Source organism: Coffea arabica, chromosome 4e (genome assembly GCF_036785885.1).
Source record: "Coffea arabica cultivar ET-39 chromosome 4e, Coffea Arabica ET-39 HiFi, whole genome shotgun sequence".
In the NCBI taxonomy this organism is placed as follows: domain Eukaryota; kingdom Viridiplantae; phylum Streptophyta; class Magnoliopsida; order Gentianales; family Rubiaceae; genus Coffea; species Coffea arabica.
This window is the reverse complement of record NC_092317.1, coordinates 5,548,970-5,571,414: the sequence shown is the minus strand read 5'-3', so window position 1 is coordinate 5,571,414 and position 22,445 is coordinate 5,548,970. Positions and strand designations below refer to the sequence as shown.

Genomic DNA, 22,445 nt, shown 5'->3' with positions numbered 1-22,445 from the left:
AGTTGATTTGGTTTTGGCTTCCCCTCTTTATAATTTCCCTTCTGAATGAACACAAATTAGCGAGTGGAAACGGAAGTACAAAGGGGCCATGTGTACATGAGGGAACTCTTTAAATAAAAAAAAAAAAATTGTTAGAGTTAGCTGATGAACATTGACTTCCGAGTTGAACGTGATTAGCTTCTACTTGCCTGATTTCGGAATCTGTCAAATATTTGTTTTGGCTTTCAAGAGGATGATGATTTAGTGATCCGATCAAAAGCATGACCACAATGGGGGGCCTTCACTGTGTGAGCCTGATGACACTGATTGAGGTTTCTTTCTGACCAGGCAACCACCATCAAAACCTAAATAAATTCCTTGTTCAAGTCCGGAAGATGGAGATAGGCAGATTCTGCATTAGATAACAAGAGTTTTTATTTTGGACTAACATTATCTGGAATGTCTCAAGTTCTTGCCACCCTCTAACCCTGTTGTGCTTTGCCGAAAGTACCATGCAAATCAACGTCTCTACCCATTCAATCATTTTCGGCTATTTGGACAAATCATCCCATATATCAATACAACTAGAGGGTAACCTGGATATGACTCTAACTTGAAGATGCCATACATGATACGTTAAATTGACATGCGTTGATAAATTACGATCGAAAAAGATTTCTAACCTAACCACATAAATAGATTCTTTTTTTTTTTTCAATTGAGGAATTAGTTACAAATGTGAACAAAAAAATTGTTGACTCCTAATATACTTGGTTACCGATTGTTTTAGATTTTTGTAGTCCATCTTCATCTTTTGATTAGGACATTGCATTGAGATTCCCCATTGAAGTAAACATATCCTTGACTCTTTCCTTCAGAACTCCCAAGTATGATTATCTGGGTACGGTAAGAGAAGGGAAACCACAAAACATAATAGAGAGGGGAAAACCACTAATTTCAACAGCACTTTTTTCTTCTTTTTTTTCTTTCCTTTTCTTTTTAAGGCTACATCTTTCTTGTCATTAAAGCCTGACTCGTTTTTTTTTTTCTTGAAGGCAAAAATGTGGTTGTACTTGTAGCTATATTATCCCTCTGTCCTTTCCGGGTTTTGTGGTTTTGATTGTTGTTGAGGTACACAAAATTGTCAAATCAATGATCGTCTCATTGTCAAGATTGCAGAAATACGTTGTGGTACTTGATTGCCTAGTTACGTTTGTGAATCCTCCCCGTCGAGTTTTTTCACCATGAATTTGAGGCCATCTTTTCATGAAACAGACCTCTGCTATTGCATCGAGTGGAGCAGACCCGCTAAAACCATCTCAAGATCTGCATGGCTCTCAAGTTATTATTTGTAATATTGGAGGACATAGACTAGCTAGAATTTTCTCCTACACTTTCAGCTATATTTCATATTTGTCCTGCTTTGATTCTCGACAATATTTCAATTGTTCAAACAAGAATACAAGTTCAATCGAATGATTACATGTGATAAAGAAGCCGGCCAAATATTAATGTCCCAAGCAAAATGGGATACATATAGCTTGGTTGAACAGTCCAATATCTTATTTCTATAGTTGTACATTTAGCTCTGCTTTGTACATTTACAAACGGGACTGTAAGCCTAAAGTGTCTTTTGAGCCCTACTTCTTGATTCTCACAAGTTACAGTATAAAGCAACAGAATAGGAAATAAAATCTAAAATGGCTTAACAAAGTTCGCAATCATTCTCTCTAACACTGCATAAAGTATGAAAATGAGAGGAGGAGAGATAAGAAATTATAGTTGAGAGTAACATCGCAAGAAGGACCACAGGAAGAGGTTTTCAATGACTGAGAGGAATAATTCAGCCACAAATGCAAAAGACCAAGAAGGTCTAGCTCACAAGTCGTATACATCCATGCCTCTTAGAACTCCGAAGAAATAATAGAAGCTGTGTCTAACGGTAAATGTGCCCCACAATCCTATAGGCCCACTAGGAATCCCCAAATATTGATAGACAGCCAATAGGAAAGCAGAATGCAGGATGGACTTCTGAACTTTAGCCAATGAACAGCCAGATAAGACTAATTCATGGGGTCCAAACTCCAAATTGACCTTAATCCTTTACTGTAGTCTGTAGAAAACATCCAGAGTTCATGGGGCTCTCAAGTTTCAAAGGCTGTGAGCATTATTTAGTATGACTAAAAGCCCCTTGGGTAAATCACTCTCCCCTTATAGCCATTGTACTTTCCTCCGCATAAATACTGTAAACTAATACTTCAACAGACAATCTTTGATGTTGCAATCTTTTTAGTTCAGTATCTTACTATCAGCCTTTTAGTCAGAGTTCAACAACTACATTACCAGTTTTCAGCTCAATACAAAAGACTTGTATTGAATTATCTAATATTCTTGACTTAAATTTGCGTGCAACAGCCTCTTCCGGGAATCTTCAACTATTCTTGGCATCCCTCCTGCCGTAATCCATGATGATTACGGAAGGAAAAACCGCAAATGTTCTTGGAGGCAAAACGGCAAGGGCTTGTGACAGTTGTTTGAAGAAAAGGGCAAGATGGTTTTGTGCTGCCGATGATGCTTTTCTTTGCCAAGCTTGTGATACATCAGTTCATTCAGCCAATCAGTTGGCAAGTCGTCATGAAAGGATTCGACTTGCAACATCATCTTTTATGCCTATCGAGACCAAAGGTGATGAGAATTCTCTGCCAACCTGGCACCAAGGATTCACGCGTAAGGCCAGAACCCCGCGAAATAACAAGGCTTCACTGGTTCATCAGCCTAAAGATGAGGAAAAGATGGCGAAGGCGAATCCTCTTCCTTTAGTACCGGAGATTAGTGGTGATGAAACTTCTCCCGATGAGAGTGAAGAGCAGCATCTTTTTTGTCGAGTCCCGGTATTCGATCCTTTTGCTGCTGAATTGTGCTCTGAACTGAGTGATGAAGTGCAGAACATACAAGCTGATAAAGGAACTCATGATGAGATTCTGACTTCTAATGAACTAAATGTTTTGTTAAATGATGATCAGGATTTGGACATTCCTGAGTTGATTGCTTCTGATGCTGAACTTGCTGAGTTTGCTGCTGATGTTGAAAGCTTGTTAGGTACAGGATTGGATGAGGATTCTTGCGATATGGAAGACCCCGGGATGATGGTGTGTAAAGAAGAGGATGATGTTGTAGATGTTTCTTTTGAAGATGAAGTAGTGAAGGTTGAGGATGAAGATGATCAAGAAGTACAAGCAGTGATAGCTTGTCATCTTGATCCAGCTTTGGACATGGCTAGGGAATCATTGAATTGGGATTTTGATTCCTCGTCTCCAGTGATTGAAGAAGAAGAGGAGTTGAAGGTGACAAAAGATATGCCAGATAAGGATATTAAAAGTAAGGAAGAAGAAAGGAGGATGATGCATTTGAAGCTTAACTATGAGGAAGTTATCACTGCTTGGGCCAGCCAAGGTTCTCCATGGGCTGATGGAACGAAACCTGAGTTCAACCTTGGTGACTGCTGGCCTGATTTCATGGTAATTGAATCTACTTTACCCAACGAAGACAAAAATATTTATTCATGTTAAATACTAATAATTAGGTTGATGTAGTGGAACAATTCTCTCTCTCTCTCTCTCTCTCTCTTCGCAGCTTAGTTCATCAATCATACTCTTTGAGGATTGAATTTTCATATTTTTTTTTCTGAAATCTTCTAGGGTATGAGCCTGAATGAACTTCATCATCCAAATGGAGCTGGAGGAGGGAGGGTGAGCAGCCGCGATGAAGAAAGAGAAGCAAGAGTAACAAGGTATAGGGAGAAAAGAAGGACGAGATTGTTCTCCAAGAAGATTCGTTATGAAGTTAGGAAGCTAAACGCAGAAAAGAGACCCAGGATGAAAGGCCGGTTTGTGAAGAGAACATCTTTTGCAGGGCCATCGTTTCCTTACCTAATGAAGAAGTAATGATGTAAACTTAGGGCTAGCTGATCAGTTATAACTATGCACCAGACAGCCAAGTTGCTATAGCTTTTCTTGCAACTTTGGATTAATCATTGCAAGTCGTTTTGACTAAGCGTCGAATAAATTATTAAAATACTAAGTTCTATGGGATTTTTTTTTTCTGCCATTTGTGAATCTTGTTGCAGATTTTGTAGCATATAAAAAGTTGAAACCTATAAAACTTCTGATGTTTGAGCTTGGGGTTTTCATCAAAATTTTGAACTGTCCATTAGGAGAAGCAACATAGTTTTTTTCCCCCTTAAATATACTGTCATGACTCATGAATGAGTCTATGCAAAAAAAAAAAAAAAATGCTTAAGGACAAGCAGTGGGAGTGTGGAAAGTCCCATTACTAATGTAAAGTGTAGAAGATAAAGTCGTAGATTTGTAGAAGATAAAGCCCTAGATTGGAAGAAAAAATAGAAAATATTCGAGGAGAAAGAAGAACCCTAGTGTTGGAAGCTCAACTATTGATTTTTTATTCTTGTGGACAAATTTGGGCTCAAATCTAAAGATGAAAACCATTGCAGATTCTTGTTCTCCTAAACTCAACTCAAGAGGGATCGAACAAATATAGGTACATAGCTGGAAAGTATTGGAGTTGGATATTCCGGAAATAGAAAGTGTGTAGAATATACAACTTGAGAGCGACAAATCGCTGCGTTCCTTTTAACTCTTCATCAGCCTCCATTCTCCTTACGGAAACCGCGCTGCATTGCCGAACAAATTGGCCCCAGTGCGCATGTTCTCTCGCCGTCGACCTTGAAAAAGCCAAAAGGTTCGACTTAGAGCCAAATGCTGTTTTATACTAGTCGGTTCTTGGCGCCGCAGCGTTGGCTGGTAGCCTAGTCCAATCATCAAGTAGGGCTAAGCACCGAGAGGATACAATGAATATACAGCCACTGGGACACTGGAAGAGATCAGGCCGATCGATCGAGGGACGGGAACGAGAGGCATGTTGCTCTAATTTCAGCCCACCAGCAGATTTAGTGCTTGGTTTCTTGTTGGTAACATATAGCTGAGTAACTGTGTAAATATTAAGAGAAGGGTTAAGTTCACATCGATCCTTTAATCCCATTTTTTGTTTTGTACTTCCTTTTTGTGGTACGTTGAATCCCTGCCTAATCCCTTGCAATTCTATCGGCGAGGAGATTCCTCCCAACTTGGTGTCTCTAGTCGGATTCCAACTCTATTCACCATGTTTGGTTGAGGGCACAAATACCCTCCTCTACATCCTTCCATCCATGTCCATCCCTTGATGACTTGTATCTGCATGTTATCACCTTGCTACCATGTGTAAATGAAATTTTATGGATTTGGTCTGAACTTTTTTTGTCACTTTTTAAATGTTCTTCACAAAAAAAAAAAACGTAATTTACCTTTGTAATTTATTCACATAGCCACCCAAAAAAAAAAAAAAAAACACACATGACCATCCAAAGCTCATATTGCCAATCAATACAAGCACAACTATATAATATTATAACTATATAAACAACATGTTACCTAGATAGCTACCTATAAGTATTGATAACGACCAAGTTAATTTTAAAAACTTATTCAAAAAACTACTAAAGATCAAAGTTTTTTTAATAAAATTTTACACTACAAGTTGGGAAGACAAGTTTTTTGTCAAGTTTGTCTGCTACAAGTTTTTTAAAAACTTTAGCTACAGTAACTTCAAAAAACTTCGCAAAGTTTTCAAAATATACACTTCAAAATATTCAAAAAAAAGCACATTTCAAAAATTTTTTTTAAAACTTCTACAGTAAGTTACAGTAAAGTTTTAGACAAACACCAAAAAAACTCACTTGCCAAATGGGGTTAGAAAAGTGATTTGTTCCAATATTGCACACATATCGAGTTGGCTTTAGCATGAGTTTGTAAATTTAAGATGGGGAAAAGTTGATTTCACCTCTCCTAGAAATTAGCCTAAATCAAGAATTCGTCCTTTCTGCCCTTGCACCTAGACGGTGGTAGCATGTATATGTTCTTTTAATAGGCAATAGGCGATGTTTTAACCCCTTTACAAGCATAAGCTATTTTTTTGTAATTTAGTAATGACTTTAGAGCTATCCTTAGATCTTGGGGCGCACAAGAATTTTGTTTGACTAATGTCTTGTCCTCAGCTGATTTTGAAATTTTGATTTTAACTTTTTAATTTCAAAAGTCTAATTATTTTTGTGTATTCATAACTGCAAGAGTAGACTTTATGCCAAATTTTAATATAATTAGTAAGATACCTAAAGTTAATGTATACAGTTAAAAGGGCAATTTGATTATTAATTAATCAAAATTAGCTTTTGAAGGTATACTGCAAGAGTACACAAGCTATTTTGAGAATTTTGATTTTTAAGAATCAATTATATAAAATCAACTTTTAGGAAATCATACGTAAAAATAGCTTTTAGATTCGGCCCTTAAACTTTGGAAGCCTGTACCATTGCTCGGTCACCTCTGATGAGACCGCGCATAAACTCTTGCTTCAAACTTATAAGCCCATTACGGTATTTGGGCCTTTTTGCGGGCTGTTTTGGACTAGTGCTCATGGAAACGATAGTATCTTGTAGTTTTCTGCTAGTTAATTTCACAAACTAATAGCCCACCAGCACCTAAATTCACAAAGTTCAGCCACTTTTTGATTTTGTTCCTTAATTTTTTTTTGGGGTGAAGTGTAATAGCTTTAAGCTATTTCAATCCCAATTTTGGTTACTACTTTGTTGCATGCCTATGGGGTTTCCTTCCTCCTTTTTTTCTCCCTCGTTTTGTGTCTCTGGTAAAAATTCAGTAATTAAAAGGTAAACTACACTTTGCCTGGCCCCCCTAACTGGATCAAAATTTAACAACAATTTTAACGTCAACAATATATTAGTCATTAGAGAAGAATTAATAACCATCCAAGAAGTGATTACTTGTTCGTAAACTATTGATTTATGCCAATGTAATTACGATTTGATGCAGTTATTAGAAAGTGATAGAGTGCTGACTGGAATTGTACAACATTTCTGCCATAACACGAAAACGAAACAGAAATAAAGTTAGATCAGAGGCAACACTATTGAAGAATCCGAATCCCAAAAGTTGAGGGGCGACAAATACAAAATTCAGCAGCCGTGCCCGGATGATCAGGTCTCGAATTGTCACCAACTGGAAACGAAAGCGAAGGACACATTTTTGTCGTCACCACAAGTAGGCTCAGCTAGCGAGAATCTATGATTCTAAAAGCATGCCTTAACTTAACCTGCGATGATGATCGGAATCGAACCCTCAAAACTATTATTCTACCTACCAAAAAAATGGGGGGAAGAAAAGGACACTTTTTTGGCAACTTGGACACGGATTCCTCTTCAACGGGCCACATGGCACTTCAGGTGACAACCGATCAGAAGAACCAAATTCTGTAAATAAATTACCTATGAATCAATCATATATGCAGTTTTATCCACCCTTTTTTTTTTATTCCTTCTTGTTTCTTTTGTCAATAGCAGGATGATTTAGTTTTGATTATTGGCGATTGAAGTAAAAGATTAGGGAAACGGAGTCCGTGCAATTTGTCTTTTGGTCGGTCTTTTATTACTCTGACAATCAGGAATGAAAGAAAGAATTGAGTTCAGGAATCTTCATAGTCTCGTCTCGTCTGTTCTTTTGTAGCTTTTGTAGTATCATGTGAATAGGGTACGGCTGGATCTCGACAAAGATTTTAGTACGTAGTATGATTCTTGTAATCAAATGAATTACGACATTAATCAAATGATGGTTATTTAACTTAATGAAAGGCTGGCTTTTCCAAATCATGTTCACAAATGGTCAAACTATCTACATCAATTGTTCCATAGATTCCGTGCCCCAAAAAAAAAAAAAAAAGAATTCGTGACAACATACAAGAATTTTAATTTATGAGCATGGTATGAGACAAGACACGGAGATAAAGTTGACCAACAATTAATTTAACAGATTAAGTGATGCATCATGCATATACTTGGTATTCCTGCGTGTTTTAGACTCATCCTAGTTTATCCAAATCCATGTACCCAAAAAAAAAAAACAAAAAAGGCCACCAGCCTTTTGGCCTGGTGGTTACCGTCAAAATTGGGAGGTCAAGGGTTCAATCGCTGCCTTCAGTGGCTTTCTTCGATGGAGTTTCTACTCCCATCGGCTCTAGCTCCTTCTAGATTAGGATAGATTAAACTATAAGAAGGCTGGTGGTCACCACCAATGCATTAAGGCTTGGTACATCAATTAAGGAACCCTTGCTTCCCACCAATTTACCACAATTAAATGTGACCTTGCTTAAAAAATTCAGGCGGGTGCGCAGTGCGCCCGTCCAGTCCGGTGGTGGTTCAATCCCCTCCGGATTACTCCAAGACCTTTTCAGGTCCTCCCTCTCCCCATAGTGTAGGAAGTTATCGTATCGACAAAAAAAAATTATAAGAATGTTACTGTTGAAAAAAAATGTACCAGAAGAAAAAGAGTCCCAAATGTTTTCTTTTTTTCTTTTTTTTGGTTGTTGGCCTTTCACATGACTGCATGTAACTGAATTTTGGGAAACTGATGAAAAGAGGTTTGAGATGGAAACAGAAATGGGGCGTCATGGTGATATCAAGCTCATGATGATCACGAATGCAAGAAGCAATCACCCTGTCCATGTTGTGGTGGCAAAACTTCATTTGACCGGTTAGGCACTTGGGAAAATTTGCCAACTGATCTTTATATAATGCGCACGAGTATTGTCCAAATCCCAAACCATGGATCAGCATTTGATCAGGAAAAGAGTTGTGTATATATATATATATATATATATATATATATATATATATAAATTGCAAATACCCTGATACTCCAAACTGATAGAGGTGGAAAGGTAGCGAGATTAAAAATTAACCAGTTTGGTCAAAGTAAAATTAAGTCATTACCATATTGGGTTGGGAATCAGGCGGTGTGTGTGTGTCTAAGTAAGTCATAGATGGGTAAAGTTTGAATTGTTTGTTGCTGGAATGAATTATTGAAGTCACTTATCATCAGTAAGTTGAAGTAATCTGATGCATTTAATTCTATTGACTAATTTGTATGCATGTACCTAGAGATAGCAGATCAAATACGACCACATGCACTTTTGGTTAAGAAATAGTAAGAAGGAAAAAAGGGATATTGTGGTCGGAAATTCTATAATCCTTCTCCAGCCTGAAATCTCGGTGAAAGTGAAAACCGCCCCACCTCTATATAAGAAACCAAAAAGGGTCTTAGGGAGGCCGGAGGAGGCCCCATCCTTTTTTCCCACAAAACTTTATGGTCCAGGGTCCATCCATTCTTGATTCTCTCGTGGTATATATATGTATATATATATCAGGTAGACATGCTTGCCTGATCACTATCTAGTAGGAGGAGGAGGGGAAAGAGAAGAGGAGCTCCCTTCGGTCCAAGACCGAGGGCTGGGGAGCGGCTAGGGCTGCCATCTCATGCATTCGGTTATGCTTAAGTATTCTCTTTTTTTTCTCTTTGCAAGGTAAGGTGAGGGATACTATGGTGAGCAAGAATTCAACAGGAGGTCTGATGCGAGGCATAGAAATGTTAAGCTTAGCCAATGCATGGTGTGGGAGCAACTCCTGTCGCTCACTTTGCCCGCCCATTGGACTGAAGGGAGCTCCCCGATGGATCTCGCCCTTCACTCATCACCTCAGCGTCCATCATATCTGATAAGAATTTAAGCTACTGTATTACTATTTCTTTTCTGTTTGATCATCTGCTCTCTCTTGTTTCTAATGGAACTTGAGTTGCTGTGTTTAGCAGCTGCCGTGGTGAAGAGAAGGATCAGAGGATGGAGCGATGCTGCAAATGAAATTGGGCAAAGGCAGGAAGAACGACGGTGAGGGTGACCATGATGTGATGGCCTTGGGATCTGAGGGTTCTGCAAAGTTTACTATTACCAAGCTGGCAAGAACCTCACCCCCACGACTACTTGTTTTGCTCTTTGTATTTCTTCTTAATTTCATAGATTGGGAGGCTATTATTAGTTGTGCCGTGAAAAAAGAAAAAAAAATATTGTAAACTACATGTGTTAGGAATGTCGGAATTCAATTGTTTGGTGAACTGTCAAGCCGACCATTGAAATATATACATTTTGTTTGTAAGTTGTATAGACAGTAAAATGTTGCAATATCATTCCAACAACATTTTCTTGTGACTTGCTTTTGTTGAGTGGAATTACAAAGAGATCACCAATTCAAGAAATGTCCCGATTTAGAGATATTCAATGCCCATCTGTAATATAGCATTTAGTCGACTCCAGATAAAAATTTATACAAATCCGCCCCCAGAAATCAGTTCAAGTTTTTCAAATTGCAGTTCAAGAATTTTCATTTTAAGCTTTTTATTTTTTGGTCCTTCAGTATTAAACTTGTATGAAAGAATGCTCATATCCCTCGTATTATGTCCCTGTGTAAGCTCAAAGACATGATGATTTTGTCTTCTTGGGCTTCACAACAACATTCGCCCAATTTATAATGCGCAAAATCCAAATTCATCTAAGCGTTCACCTATGTTATTAGGAAATTCATCCAGAAGATAAATGTCAGGAGACTCGGTTAATCCAATTGTCCTGCATTATTCCAGAAACCTAGCAACTTTCCCCAACTGGCTCTCAGAACTTCTCGCATGCACAAACAATGAAAACTTAACTAGTAATCAAGAACTTAATAAGATCTTAACTAGTAATCAAGGACCTCAAATAAGGTCCATCTGAGGAGAGAGCAAAATAGCAGAGAAAACAAAGTTTCAGCTTAAATTTTTTTTTCCTCTATATAACTGGAAGCCATACAGAAGCTCAAGATCATCAGAACAGCTCTAGAAAGCAACGGATGAATGTAAAAATTTATTGTTTATCCTCGAAATTCATTTGATTCAAGTAGCTGTTGGCATCCATGCGACCAGGCGAGCACAAAATGTCTAGAGCCACAGCCATCATGATTGGCGCTTACATACAAATCAAAAGTAAAGATGCAGTAAGGTCTTAATAAAGCAAAAGAAATTAACAGCAACACCACCATGCTGGTTGATCTCCAAACCTCAGCCTCTCTCCACTTTATACATCTTTCTATGGGAAAGTCGATCACCTGCAAAAACCAGGAAAAATTTATAATTCTGCATTTATTGATCACCTAAGAATTGAGTGTGCGGGCGATGAAGCAGCAAACGTTTTAAACCGATCAAGATTTCTACCCTTATTCGCCATCACATATTTTTTAAAAAAGAAAAAATTCACCATCACTTTATAAAATCAAATGCTACTCCATCTGGATAAACACGCACACACGCACATCCAAAAAAAGGGGATAAGAAAAAGAAGTATTATCCATCAGAATGACAAACACTTGTCTGCTGTTCACAATGCTACAGAAAGCTACATAAACCACTAAAAGAAAAAAGAAAAAAAAAAGGAAGGAATGAGGACTTCATATAAGCCAGGTAGTGAATCCAATTGATGATAACCTTCGCATTGGTACTTAATTATCACCAATTTGAACCCACAAAGCAAGAGGCGTTATTTTGCACAAAAGTCTCCAACAAATTCTAGAGGACTTTAACATTAGCCGGTGCACATTAATCAAGAAAAAAGTTTCCAATGTAACACAATCAACAAGTTTGATAGAAAAACATATTTTGAGCCATAAAAAAATCAAATACAATTAGCAGGCTGTCAACATGTAGAAAGACCACTGACCACCATTATCAATGTTGATCCGCCTTACTAGACGTTGAGTTAAAACATTGATTCTTGAGTAGTGGTAGCTTACATTCTTATTTCTTCAATTAAAATCTTATTCTCGCTTTTTCACAGCAAAAGGCATATTCAGGTGGTCTCATTGACTTTTTACTTCCCTTTTCAGCTCAAGTTTCTTTTCTTTCTTTCTTTTTTTTGGGTTTTTTTTCGTGGGGGGGGAATGTTCCTGTGAAGCATCATTTAATATTCCTTTGCACCATAGCTTCAGCTATTGAAATGCTTCACACAAAAAACCATCCAAAATTCATAACATCTAATTCAAGATGAAAGCAGTGGTTTATGATTTAAGACAACAAGATTTCCACCTGTAGAACAGTACCATGCACCCATTCACACAAACAAAATTGAATACTTTCAACCACCAATGCATATCTCAGCATCAACCCTAGTATGAGTTAACCATATACTTTCTAGTGAAATGTTGCCTGAATGCATCAGCTGTGATATGTATCAAAGCTTCTTATTCCACATATTTGCCAAGGAGCCAAGATAAATAGTGTTTAAACTATTAAAAATGAAGCGTAAGTCAATGTTACACATTCTTCAGTTCTGGAGCTTCATTTAGTGAGAATTAGGCTCCTTTGCCTAGGAGAGTTCAGCTCAATCAAAACTCTTCAAAATTTGTGGAACACTAACAAAGAAATGAAATTACACATGATAAAATGTGAAATAAGATAAAATATTCTGAACATATTTGATGCAACAATTGAAGGAGTGGTTTCATATTTACGTAGATATTCGCATAACTTCAGAGACAAGCCCTGAAAGGTATCTAGCAACCACTGAAATGACCCCTACAGTCTTGACTTCACAAGCTCAACAAAGTGGAAACCAATATTTTAAACTCCTCGCACCTCCTTGAAGCAAACTCAAAAGTATGTCTATGAGCCGAAAAATGGAGCTTAAATAACCTAAGAACCAACTCAAATTTCAGCTATCCAGGATGACTAGATTCATTTGCAATTGTAAACTCTCAAAAAAAGTTATCTCAATGCATGTCTTTACGTAACACTTGACCAAAATAACCAAGAGAAAGCTCTAATGGCATCTCAAGCAACAAAATGAATAAAAGGAGCAATACAAGACGAGCTTTCTTTTAAACGAGTGAGTGACACAGCCTATTGATTAACATTACCATCCATGCAGCTCGATCATATCATCATAATCATCTATCACACTGGCATGAGATTCTTGAGAACACACGGAAAGGAGAAATCATACCACGATGTCTCCAGATGAACTTATGAGCTCAGATGTCAATTTGATTTTCTACACAAAAGCCCTCTACTTTGTTACCAACAAAACAGAACCTACCTATACAAATACCCAGCGGAAAGAAGAGGCAAAAGGCAACATTCATAAATCAATTTTAGAGCACTTTCCAAGCAATCTACACAGAAAAATTATGTAATACAGCAAAAGGCCTTTCCTTTACCCAACTTCAGTTAATGAACCGAACAAGATCTCGTCTTGATTAATACTAACAGATGTACAATCCAAGATAACAGGGACAGTTTATATATTCCCAAATTTAGCATAAACGCCAGCATAGCATAGCAGGATCAACCTAAAGAAAATTCAAAAAGTGACAATAAACCACAAAAAATAAAAGAAAAAAAATTGATCATCCACTCAAATTCCACCAGACCTAAGACGATAATTAATCAATAAACACAGAAAATACCTCGACTTACAGAATCCAACAAATTACTCAGCCACTCCGGCTTCGACTTTAGGCCCTGGCACAAAAATAATAAAAGATAATCAATAAAATTGACATTAAACCTAAGGACGAACAATGATAATACTTGCGAGAATAAAAAAAGGGGGAAGAAATGGAGAACCGTGGAGAGAAGGGGGGCGTTGGTCTTTCCCCCATCCGACGCCGCGTGTGGCGTCGAGATACTGGTGGACGAGGTGGCGGCATTTTTGAAGATGATTAACCCCTTCAACCCGATAGCACCACTTGACTTTCTCCCGGAGGATTTTGGCCTTCTCGATGTCGATCCATTTCTCTCTGACCAAGTGCTCCCTCATCTCCAGCATGGCAACCGGGTCCTTGTACGGGTTCTCCGGGTCGAAGTCATCTGGAGCTCCCTCGTCGAAAACCACTCCCTTCTTCCTCCCCATATTTCCTTCTTTCCTTTTTTGTGGTTCCTCTGTGATCTCTGCGCAGAAACGGAGACTCTGAGGAGTGACCAGTGAGGTGGGAACTGAGGTAAGGTGCCGCACCTGATGGGCTTATGTGAAATTGGGCCTCCAGCCTGATTCATGAGATTTGCGTCCATGCAAAACTCGTTAGCCCAAAGACAAACTTGATTCTACAACAACATGAACCAAAAGAAAGGGGCAAATAAATATGAACATGGATACTTGTCCTCTACTTGAACCCCCCCAAAAAAAACATAAATTGCACTCACAAATGTGTACATTCGTACTTTAAATGCATGCTACATGTGCAAAATATAGAGTTTAAATTCAAATTTTGTACGCTTATCATGCATTCAAACCCGTTAATATATATGATTTAAAGTTTAAACGCTCTTTCTCCTTTAGACTTTTGGCTGAATGGAGGTCAAAAGCCATTAAAAACGCTATTACTACCTCTAGCTCTAAGGAGGAGGAGGTAGGTTAGTTGGTTAAAAAGACTCATAATTTAGCTTCCTTCTTCGTTGTCGAGTGTTCGAGTGACTATGGTCTATGGTTCAAAGTTCAAACAGAACATTTAGCTTCCTCTGCGAAGTTTCCTATGCTTGTCACGGGTTTCTTCCTCGGACCATATATACATATAGGATTAATCTTTACTATGCTAATCGTATACACTGTCAACCATATATACATATAGGATTAATCTTTACTATGCTAATCGTATACACTGTCAACGTGGACGAAATGTAAAATTTAAATTTAAATTTTTACACATATATCATAAATACAACGGTAATAATACATTGTTAGCGTTGGACGAAATGTAAAATTTAAATTTTTACATATATATTATGAATACAACGGTAATAATATATATCCTGTCAATCATGCAGGACATCCGTCCCTTTTTCTTGAATTCCAAGATTTAGACCGGGAAAACGATAATTATTTTGATTCAATCCAAATCCGGAACTTAAGAATTTGGTGTGAACTGGAATGTTAAGGCGCTTATGGTCTGTGTCATTAATAGTTGGGTACCATGTCATCTTTTGCGATACTCTGAAAAGAGTACACGAGTTCTTGCCCAAAACCTCCAATTCGGACCATAGTTTAGAAACATTTCACAACATACCACCATATAATATTGAGTGTGTTGAGAGAACCCGTGCGCTTATTTGAAAATTAGTACTAATTACAGGACAACAATCAACCCACTATCCAATCTGATGGACAAGCACCAAACTCCACAAGGGAGGAGAATCCCAAGCAGCTCAGCTAAAATTCCGCAAGATCAGCAGCTGGCTTTTGGGCTTTCCCAAGCTGAGCTCTTCAATTTCTTGACCACATTTCGCGTTTCTTCCTTACACGCTGAGCGCTGAGGTGTTACTTATAAGCAGTAAACACAACCCCCACAAAAAAAAAAAAAAAAAAAAAAAAAAAAAAAAAAAAAACCTTTTCCTCTTTCAGGCTAGCACATTCAGGTGATCAAGAGGAAAGAAAGGTGACTTAGATTCCAATATTTGTGTTAAAAATCATTATCACCAAAATTCTATTTTTTTTTTACGTAACAGCACTCTAGTCTAACTGGGGAGCCTATGCTAGGGATGATCCAACTGAACCGGAAAACTTGATAGGGATTGAATGACCGTCAGACAGACGGATGCAACACGTAACTGTATGAATTTAGAAGGCATATTAATGAAAGACAATGTTTGAACCAAATTTAGAAGGCATATTAATGAAAAACAATAATGTTTGAACCGGAAAACTTGATAGGGACTGATTGACGTAGCTGTATGAATTTAGAAGGCATATTAATGAATTTAGAAGGCATATTAATGAAAAAACAATGTTTGAACCCTTAAACTCTCACCTAGCAGATATATGAATTTAGAAGACATTATTAATGAAAGACAAAATTTGAACTTGACCTCCCATTCCACGCCACAATTGACGTGATGGCCAAAATCCTATCAAGTTCGGAAACATAGTTTATTATTCTTGATACACATTGCTGCTTTTTGGCTATTCAGGACAACTCAAAGCTAACCTCGCACCACAACCTGCTCCAAACTAAACGGAATTGGTGGCATTTTTTTTTACAGCCAAAAGGGTCGGTCGCCATGCCGAAATTTTACGCCCTTGATGTCCCAAATAACTTAAAAAAGAAACCTTTTTCACAAGATGACTACCCCCTCCAATTACTATTGAACAATATTATTATCAGCAAAATCAATTCGTATTCTTGACATGGATGGATTTTTTGCTAATCCTAACCCGGCTGATATGTTACAAATCAGGAGCCACCTTCAACAAAAATTTGCTCCAATTTAATGGAATCGTGGACCCATTTTATCATTAAAAAAAAAAATGTACATCCACTGGGACCACAACCATAAGGTCACCATGGCCAGATTTTACACCCTTATCGCCCAAAGTAACAAAAATTGAAAACCCTTTTTACACAAAAATTACTCCCCCATCCCCAATCCCAAAAAGAACCCAAAAAAAAAAAAAAAAGATAGAGAGAGAAGGCAACTAAGATAATGTGAATATGAGCCGCCAAAAATGATTTTTTTTAACTCCTGAGAATTATTAACCAAGCTCCTCTTACTTGTTAACACCTCCGTCGGATTCCTGGGGCCCCACTTTCCGCTGCCTACACAGAACAGGCTCAAAGCCGAGAGTCAGCTCCAGCTCTACATCACTCCCATCGGCTGGCTCATCCGGCTTAACAAGCGACTCCTCCACCGTCTCCACGGAAGCACTGTCAGCATCCCCACACTCACCGCCCCGACTCGGCGGCTCAACATGCTGGCTCACTCCCGAGTCACGGCTCGGCGATCCCACAACCTCCTCCTCCTCCTCTTTGTGAGACCAGCTCCACATAACTCGAGCCGCGTTATCCACATCAGGCGACTCCACCCTCACCTTCGGCTGCTTCACCCCGGCTCGCTTGAACTTGCCCTTACTACACTTCACCTTGTGAAGATCTCGCGCTGCTGAGCCAGCCGAGTTCTCGTCCTTGGACACGTGGCGAATATCACCTGCCTTGAGGGGTGGGCACACGGTGCATGCAGCCGAGTCGGCCGAAACTTGCGAAATCGGCGAGCCACTAAGAACGGCTTCAACTGCAGCTTGACAGAGATGCCAGTTTCCCGACCATAACAAGCCAGTCGAGCCGTATATCGGATTCACAATTCGCCCACATGCCTCGTATAACAAAGATCTAAATATCCCTGCAATAATCATCATAACATAGAAATATTTATACCATAAATCAGAAAATATGATTACCACTTAAGGAATTCAAGCATTATTTCTCCTAATTTTTCGTTTAGGACCACACTTTATTTTGTTTAGGACAATTTACTTTACACTATAGCGTATTAAGGACTTGCGGGACTGAATTACTTTTGAATAAAGTTTGAATGGAAAATTTTTTTTAAAAAAAAGAAGAGGAATTAGATTTAAAGGAAATAAAAAAAGGGGGTGATTCTTTAGCTGTTAATTTAATGGTATGAGATGGGATAGGAGGAGTACCGGGGCGGAGGTGATCAGGGCCAGCATTGATGAGGTTGAGGAGGCCGGCGCGGCCGTAAAACTTCGCAAGGAAGACGGTGGCGTTGGCCTGGGCTTCAGGGGACTTGATCCAATGAAGGCAAGGCTTGATGCTGCATTTTTCACTACAGCCTTTCCGGAGAACCCGGCATCCATTGCAGCTCATCCGCATGATTAATGGTTATGTCTATTTCCCTCTTTTTTTTTTTTTTGTTCCTTGAATTTGAGTCTTTGGTGGGGTTCCAATTATGGAGGATTTTGTCTGGCTGGGGTGGACAGTGGAGGAAGGAAAGAGGAGATAATTGGGGAAAGAGGGGCTCTGGTAAACTGAGAGAAATTGAGATCGGTTTTCATTTATCTATGGGAGGGGAGAATTGCGAAGTAGTGCCATAGTAATAAGAAGTGTACTGTAGCAATGGTGGGGGAGAAGGGGGACCGGGGGGAAGTGTGAGAGAACTTGTGGCAGCTGGCGCAAGTGGTTTTTACCAAGAGCAAGAAGTGGTATCGTGGGGAAGCGTATTCTTAAGCTTCGCTGGTTTCCATTATTCAGGGAGAAGTTTTAAATCTGCTGGCTCTAGCTGCTGTTCTTCTGTGAATTTCTCATTTTGCCCTTCCCGTCGTTAGCTATAATTTGACTCATATTGGCTCTCTCTCCCAACGTTTTGTTTTTTTGAATGGACGGACTGGTTCTAACATACTTTTACCTGTTCTTGCAACTTTCCTTCAACCATGAGAAAAAGGTACAAGAGGTGAGACTTTAGTTGATCAATACGGATTCAACTCAATTACAAGAGAAAAAAAAATGCATTAGCCGTTGTAATTATTCATTAGTGTTTATCAAGTACAAGGAACATTATTGCATTTTATGATTCTCAAGAAAAATGTTTGCCTTGAATTTAAATTAATAAGATCAAACTTGTCAACATCTATTTGGAATGCAACTAAAAATTGGAGATAAATAGTTGAAAAATTGACTGAAAACCTTGCATTGTCGAAAAACTAGCCAACATCCCATTTTTTTAATTTATCTTCAGCACCTTAAATCTATGTTTTATCTGCATTATGATTTGATTAAATTGACTATTTTTTCTTAGAAAAATGTAATATTCTATATTTATTTTACATCATGTAAGCAAAACTAGAAATTTGACAAATTGTTTTCCTTTTTTCTATGATCATGACGATATTTCTTCATATTTTTCTTGTTGTCAATACTTTAAATAACTATAGCACAATTGAAAAATCAAGTTTCCAATAACTGATAAAATTAAATTTTCTTGTAGTTACATAGACATTCCATGTATGTTTAAGAGTTATAAATTTTCAAATTGTCATAGTTTAGTCAATTTTATCCAAAATTCCAATGAATTATGTACTAGTAGTTTAACCAATTAAAGGTCCATTTGAGGTTGTGGTGGAGCTTATTAAAATCACTTTATCAGTACAGTTTTTGATCAAAATAGTCATCGAGTGCTTAATTATATTGTTTAGATGTATACTTGCATAAGTATTTTTTATTTGATAATGTGAAATTTTAAAATTTATTTATCTCTTCATTTGGTTCAAAATTTATAATAAAATTGTTAAAGTTAATTTTATATTTTTTTGGAAGACAAAAGTTGCTCTGAAAGTATCAATTTTGAATTAATATTAAAAGTGCTTTATTGATTAAAAAAAGCTCTTCTCTTAAATTCAAGAAATAATACTTGTTAAGTACAAACACAGCGCTTTTATCTTTTAAAAGTACTTTTTTTTTGAAAAAAAGTATCGCAGCCCGAATAGTCCGAAGTCTATCCAATCATTCACATCCCTCGCTAAGCCATCAAATTAGATGCAACTAGGCTCATATTATCACGAGTCCTAGGTTTATACTCTAATCCATCTATCATCTCCACTTTTGTAAAAGCGAAATTGCCGTTGCCATCGAATGTCAAATTGGTCTTTTTAGAGCCCCAAACTTTAATCTACGCGGTCGGTGGCGAGAAGGTAATTCAGCGGTATCTGAAGGGTTGATACATAGAATCGCCATGCAAGTGGGTCCAAAACCATGGAAGCCGTAGATGGAACACGTGTTTCAGACGTCAGTTTTCAGGTCATGGCGGCTCGCCACATAATCTTGAAGCTTTTGTCTATAGTCCACGCGCCACTTCCGCATTCATCATCAAATATATTTTTTGAACTACTACTACTTTTATCTTTTTTAATTACCTTTTTTTTAGATATCTTTTTAATTACCTTTAAACTCAAATAAATCACATTACAAAAAGTTAAAAGAAATGTACCTAAATTTTTTTAAAAATAATTTTCTATCATAATCACCCACATTTTTTAATAAAAATTTATAAAAAATATAATATTATAATATGCCCACATTTATTTTAGTTTTGGTGAGACTAAAATTAAACATCTAACAAACTACTTGTAACATATTCATTCACGGCTTAAACTTGATGTAATATTTTTCAAGCTCTAGTAGGTCACAAAACTAAATGAGATGAAATTAAATTATGCAGTACTAATTCTTAAGTTTATTGAGCTTAATTTAAAACCGCATATACAATATATGTTATAGTATATGATCGAACTTCATATGCACAACTCACAAGATTATACCATAGATACTACTTTAGCAATATCATATGTAAAGTTAATAAAACTTAATTTCTTGTCAAATTGGCAAAAATATTTGACCAATTTATTAAACACATATATAATCAACTGCATAACAACTTCAATTTTGATCTAATGCAACAACAAATATCCTCTGTGACCACCTATAAAACAAATCACTTGTAGTTCAACCACTAATATAGTAGTAATAACTAATAACAAAAGACACTTTGCTTTGGCTTGCTCCTTTCTTATCTGTGGGAGTAAAAGGTGGACGGAGTAGGCGCGTGTGAAGGCGTTGGTGGGGAAAAGTCATGGACAACTCCCGGTTTTGTGGAATCCGTACACTGGTTTAGAGTGGGGCTGTGGGCGCCCTTTGTACTGGACCTCTGGTTTTCTCATCCATTCTTATCCGCAAACCCTGGAGGTTGGAGGCAGCTGACTTCATTGTCTTCTCTTCTTCAACTTCCACTCAATTTCCTATTAATTTCCTTTCCATTTCTTCAGAGATACTTTTGATGACTGCTGCAAGGCCCTTACATGTACAATTAAATTACATCTCACTTACTATGTAAATGCACACTTTCATATTTATTACTGCATTCTTTGTATTTAGATTTTTTTCAAATCAATTTAACTTTTCTCAAAAAAAATTAATACGCAAAGATAATAATTATTTCTTGGTACAATTTTGTTTGGATAGGAGTTTATTTGGATGATTTATTTTAAAAAATTACTGTAGCATTTGTTTGTGATGTGATGTATGTGAAATAAAAAAAATTGAAAAGATATAAAAATAATTGAAATTTATGAAACAAATTATTTTATTTCAAATCATCTCAATCCAAACACACATATATGATACTTTCTTTGAGTTATTTATTAAAGAAAAGGGTTTTACTTGCAATAGTTGTCCATTAGGATTACTAGATTTAGAACTTTGACAGAATCTGTTTGGATTGCATGTTTTATTTTTGTTTTTTATGTTGTGACTTTTATGATACTATTATGTATGTGCAACAAGCAAAACAAAAAAAGTGGTTGAGATGCACATCTAAGATTACAAATACCATTCGATTTGACAAAAATTCAAGTTTCTATTTACATAAATAAAATTTATTCTGAAAGAAAGTAAACATGCATAACTTTTTATAAAAAAAAAATAAGTGAAAATTTTGTAATATAAAATCTTTTATTTACACTGCATCATCCTGTGTCATCCAACCCATTCCTCTCTGCTAAATTCATCTAACTTCAACACGAATTAACCGGTAAAGTTTAACATGAATCTAACTTTGCTTACGAATTGACCCAGGGTTCGAATGTTACCTTAGATTTGAACTCTCATGACTCTCGCCTGGAATGGGTCGTGTGGGACTGCAACGCATTTTCTCGGTTTGGTGTGTCGGTTCAGATTCATCAAAGTGATTCAAGCTGGAACATGTTCTCTTAAAAATGTGGTTAATCCTTCTTTTTTTTTTTTTCTGGCCTTTATGTCTTCTCTGATGCGGGATGGGGGCCCGGGTGACCGGGGGCCTTGGAGCCGAGTAGAAGGTTACGGAGCAGGACAAATGGACACTCTTTAATGGGGAAGTCATGGTCCATTTTCAGTCTTTATCAGTATAAGTGGATGATCTGATCTATTAGAGCCAGTCAATAATGAAGTTATTTTCTATTTGATATGATGCATGAAACATAATGGTACAAATATTTGCAGAATTCTATGCATCAGTACAGCTAGCAAAGAAAATTCCAATTCTAAGACTTTGTTTTATGATCCCACTAGTTTGGATAACGATAAAGAAAGCCGATCAAATGTGTATTCTATTCTGTGAAAGCTTTAGTGCCCAATGTTTCTGTCTTCAGTTTTCTCCCTACTTTAACAATACGAAAGGCCACTTATTTTTAGAAATCTCACAAGCTGACAACGACATAGGACGAGTGCAAAAATCTACTCCCATGGTTGGAGGACTCGGGCCCCCACGTGAATGGGCTGGTGGTTGGCGCCTCTTCCTCGGGACCGTTAGGTCCTGGGGTCGAACCTCCGCAGCAACATCAGTTCGCCGTGCATTTAACGTGCTAGGTCCGGTTGGAGCGCTGGGCCGGGCCGAAGTGGGGATTAGTCGGCCGCCTTTACGGACTTGACCCGGACACCCCACTCCGTCGACAAAAAAAAAAAAAAAAAATGGTTGGAGGACTCGGGGCACGGACCTGCAACCGTCCCGAGCAATTTTAGTCATTATCAACTGCCCGTAACTTTCTTTGTACATTGTGTAACTTTTTTTTTACAGGATGTATTTTCACAACAGATAGTGGTGGGCCCCACACTTGGCGCGAAAATCGAGTTACATGGTGTAATCTCAGCCGCACAAAATTTTGAGGGCAAATCT

At 37.6% G+C, this 22,445-nt stretch overlaps 3 protein-coding genes and 2 long non-coding RNA genes across 7 annotated transcripts; 2 read left to right on the top strand and 3 right to left on the bottom strand.

Moving 5' to 3' along the window:
• The first annotated feature begins 2,169 nt into the window (after positions 1 to 2,169).
• On the top strand, positions 2,170 to 4,070 carry LOC113741490 (zinc finger protein CONSTANS-LIKE 16). Its single transcript, XM_027269022.2, has 2 exons — positions 2,170 to 3,497; positions 3,678 to 4,070. The coding sequence occupies exons 1-2, from the start codon at positions 2,445 to 2,447 to the stop codon at positions 3,921 to 3,923; spliced, it is 1,299 nt and encodes a 432-aa protein (XP_027124823.2). The 5' UTR covers positions 2,170 to 2,444; the 3' UTR covers positions 3,924 to 4,070.
• Positions 4,071 to 8,716: 4,646 nt separating this feature from the next.
• On the top strand, positions 8,717 to 10,140 carry LOC113741384 (uncharacterized). Of its 2 annotated transcripts, none has more exons than XR_011813507.1 (2): positions 8,717 to 8,980; positions 9,463 to 10,140. It is a non-coding gene; the product is annotated as an uncharacterized lncRNA (long non-coding RNA). The 2 variants fall into 2 exon arrangements; XR_011813508.1 differs by lacking the exon at positions 8,717 to 8,980 and adding an exon at positions 8,987 to 9,306.
• A 660-nt stretch (positions 10,141 to 10,800) lies between these two features.
• On the bottom strand, positions 10,801 to 14,032 carry LOC113742820 (NADH dehydrogenase [ubiquinone] 1 beta subcomplex subunit 10-B). 2 transcript variants are annotated; one of them, XM_027270815.2, is made up of 3 exons: positions 13,581 to 14,032; positions 13,431 to 13,475; positions 10,801 to 11,068 (listed from the first exon to the last, which is right to left on the bottom strand). In XM_027270815.2, exons 1-2 carry the CDS (start codon positions 13,864 to 13,866, stop codon positions 13,444 to 13,446), a joined length of 318 nt encoding a protein of 105 aa, XP_027126616.1. In that variant the 5' UTR covers positions 13,867 to 14,032; the 3' UTR covers positions 10,801 to 11,068; positions 13,431 to 13,443. The 2 variants fall into 2 exon arrangements, with proteins under 2 accessions (XP_027126616.1, XP_027126615.1); XM_027270814.2 differs by having other exon boundaries at positions 13,421 to 13,475; positions 13,581 to 13,944.
• A 2,181-nt stretch (positions 14,033 to 16,213) lies between these two features.
• Positions 16,214 to 17,807, bottom strand: LOC113741212 (LOB domain-containing protein 40). The gene is made up of 2 exons (XM_027268707.2): positions 17,428 to 17,807; positions 16,214 to 17,123 (listed from the first exon to the last, which is right to left on the bottom strand). The coding sequence occupies exons 1-2, from the start codon at positions 17,615 to 17,617 to the stop codon at positions 16,495 to 16,497; spliced, it is 819 nt and encodes a 272-aa protein (XP_027124508.1). The 5' UTR covers positions 17,618 to 17,807; the 3' UTR covers positions 16,214 to 16,494.
• A 2,311-nt stretch (positions 17,808 to 20,118) lies between these two features.
• Positions 20,119 to 21,907, bottom strand: LOC140005967 (uncharacterized). Its single transcript, XR_011813506.1, has 2 exons — positions 21,385 to 21,907; positions 20,119 to 20,590 (listed from the first exon to the last, which is right to left on the bottom strand). It is a non-coding gene; the product is annotated as an uncharacterized lncRNA (long non-coding RNA).
• Between the last annotated feature and the right edge of the window lie 538 nt (positions 21,908 to 22,445).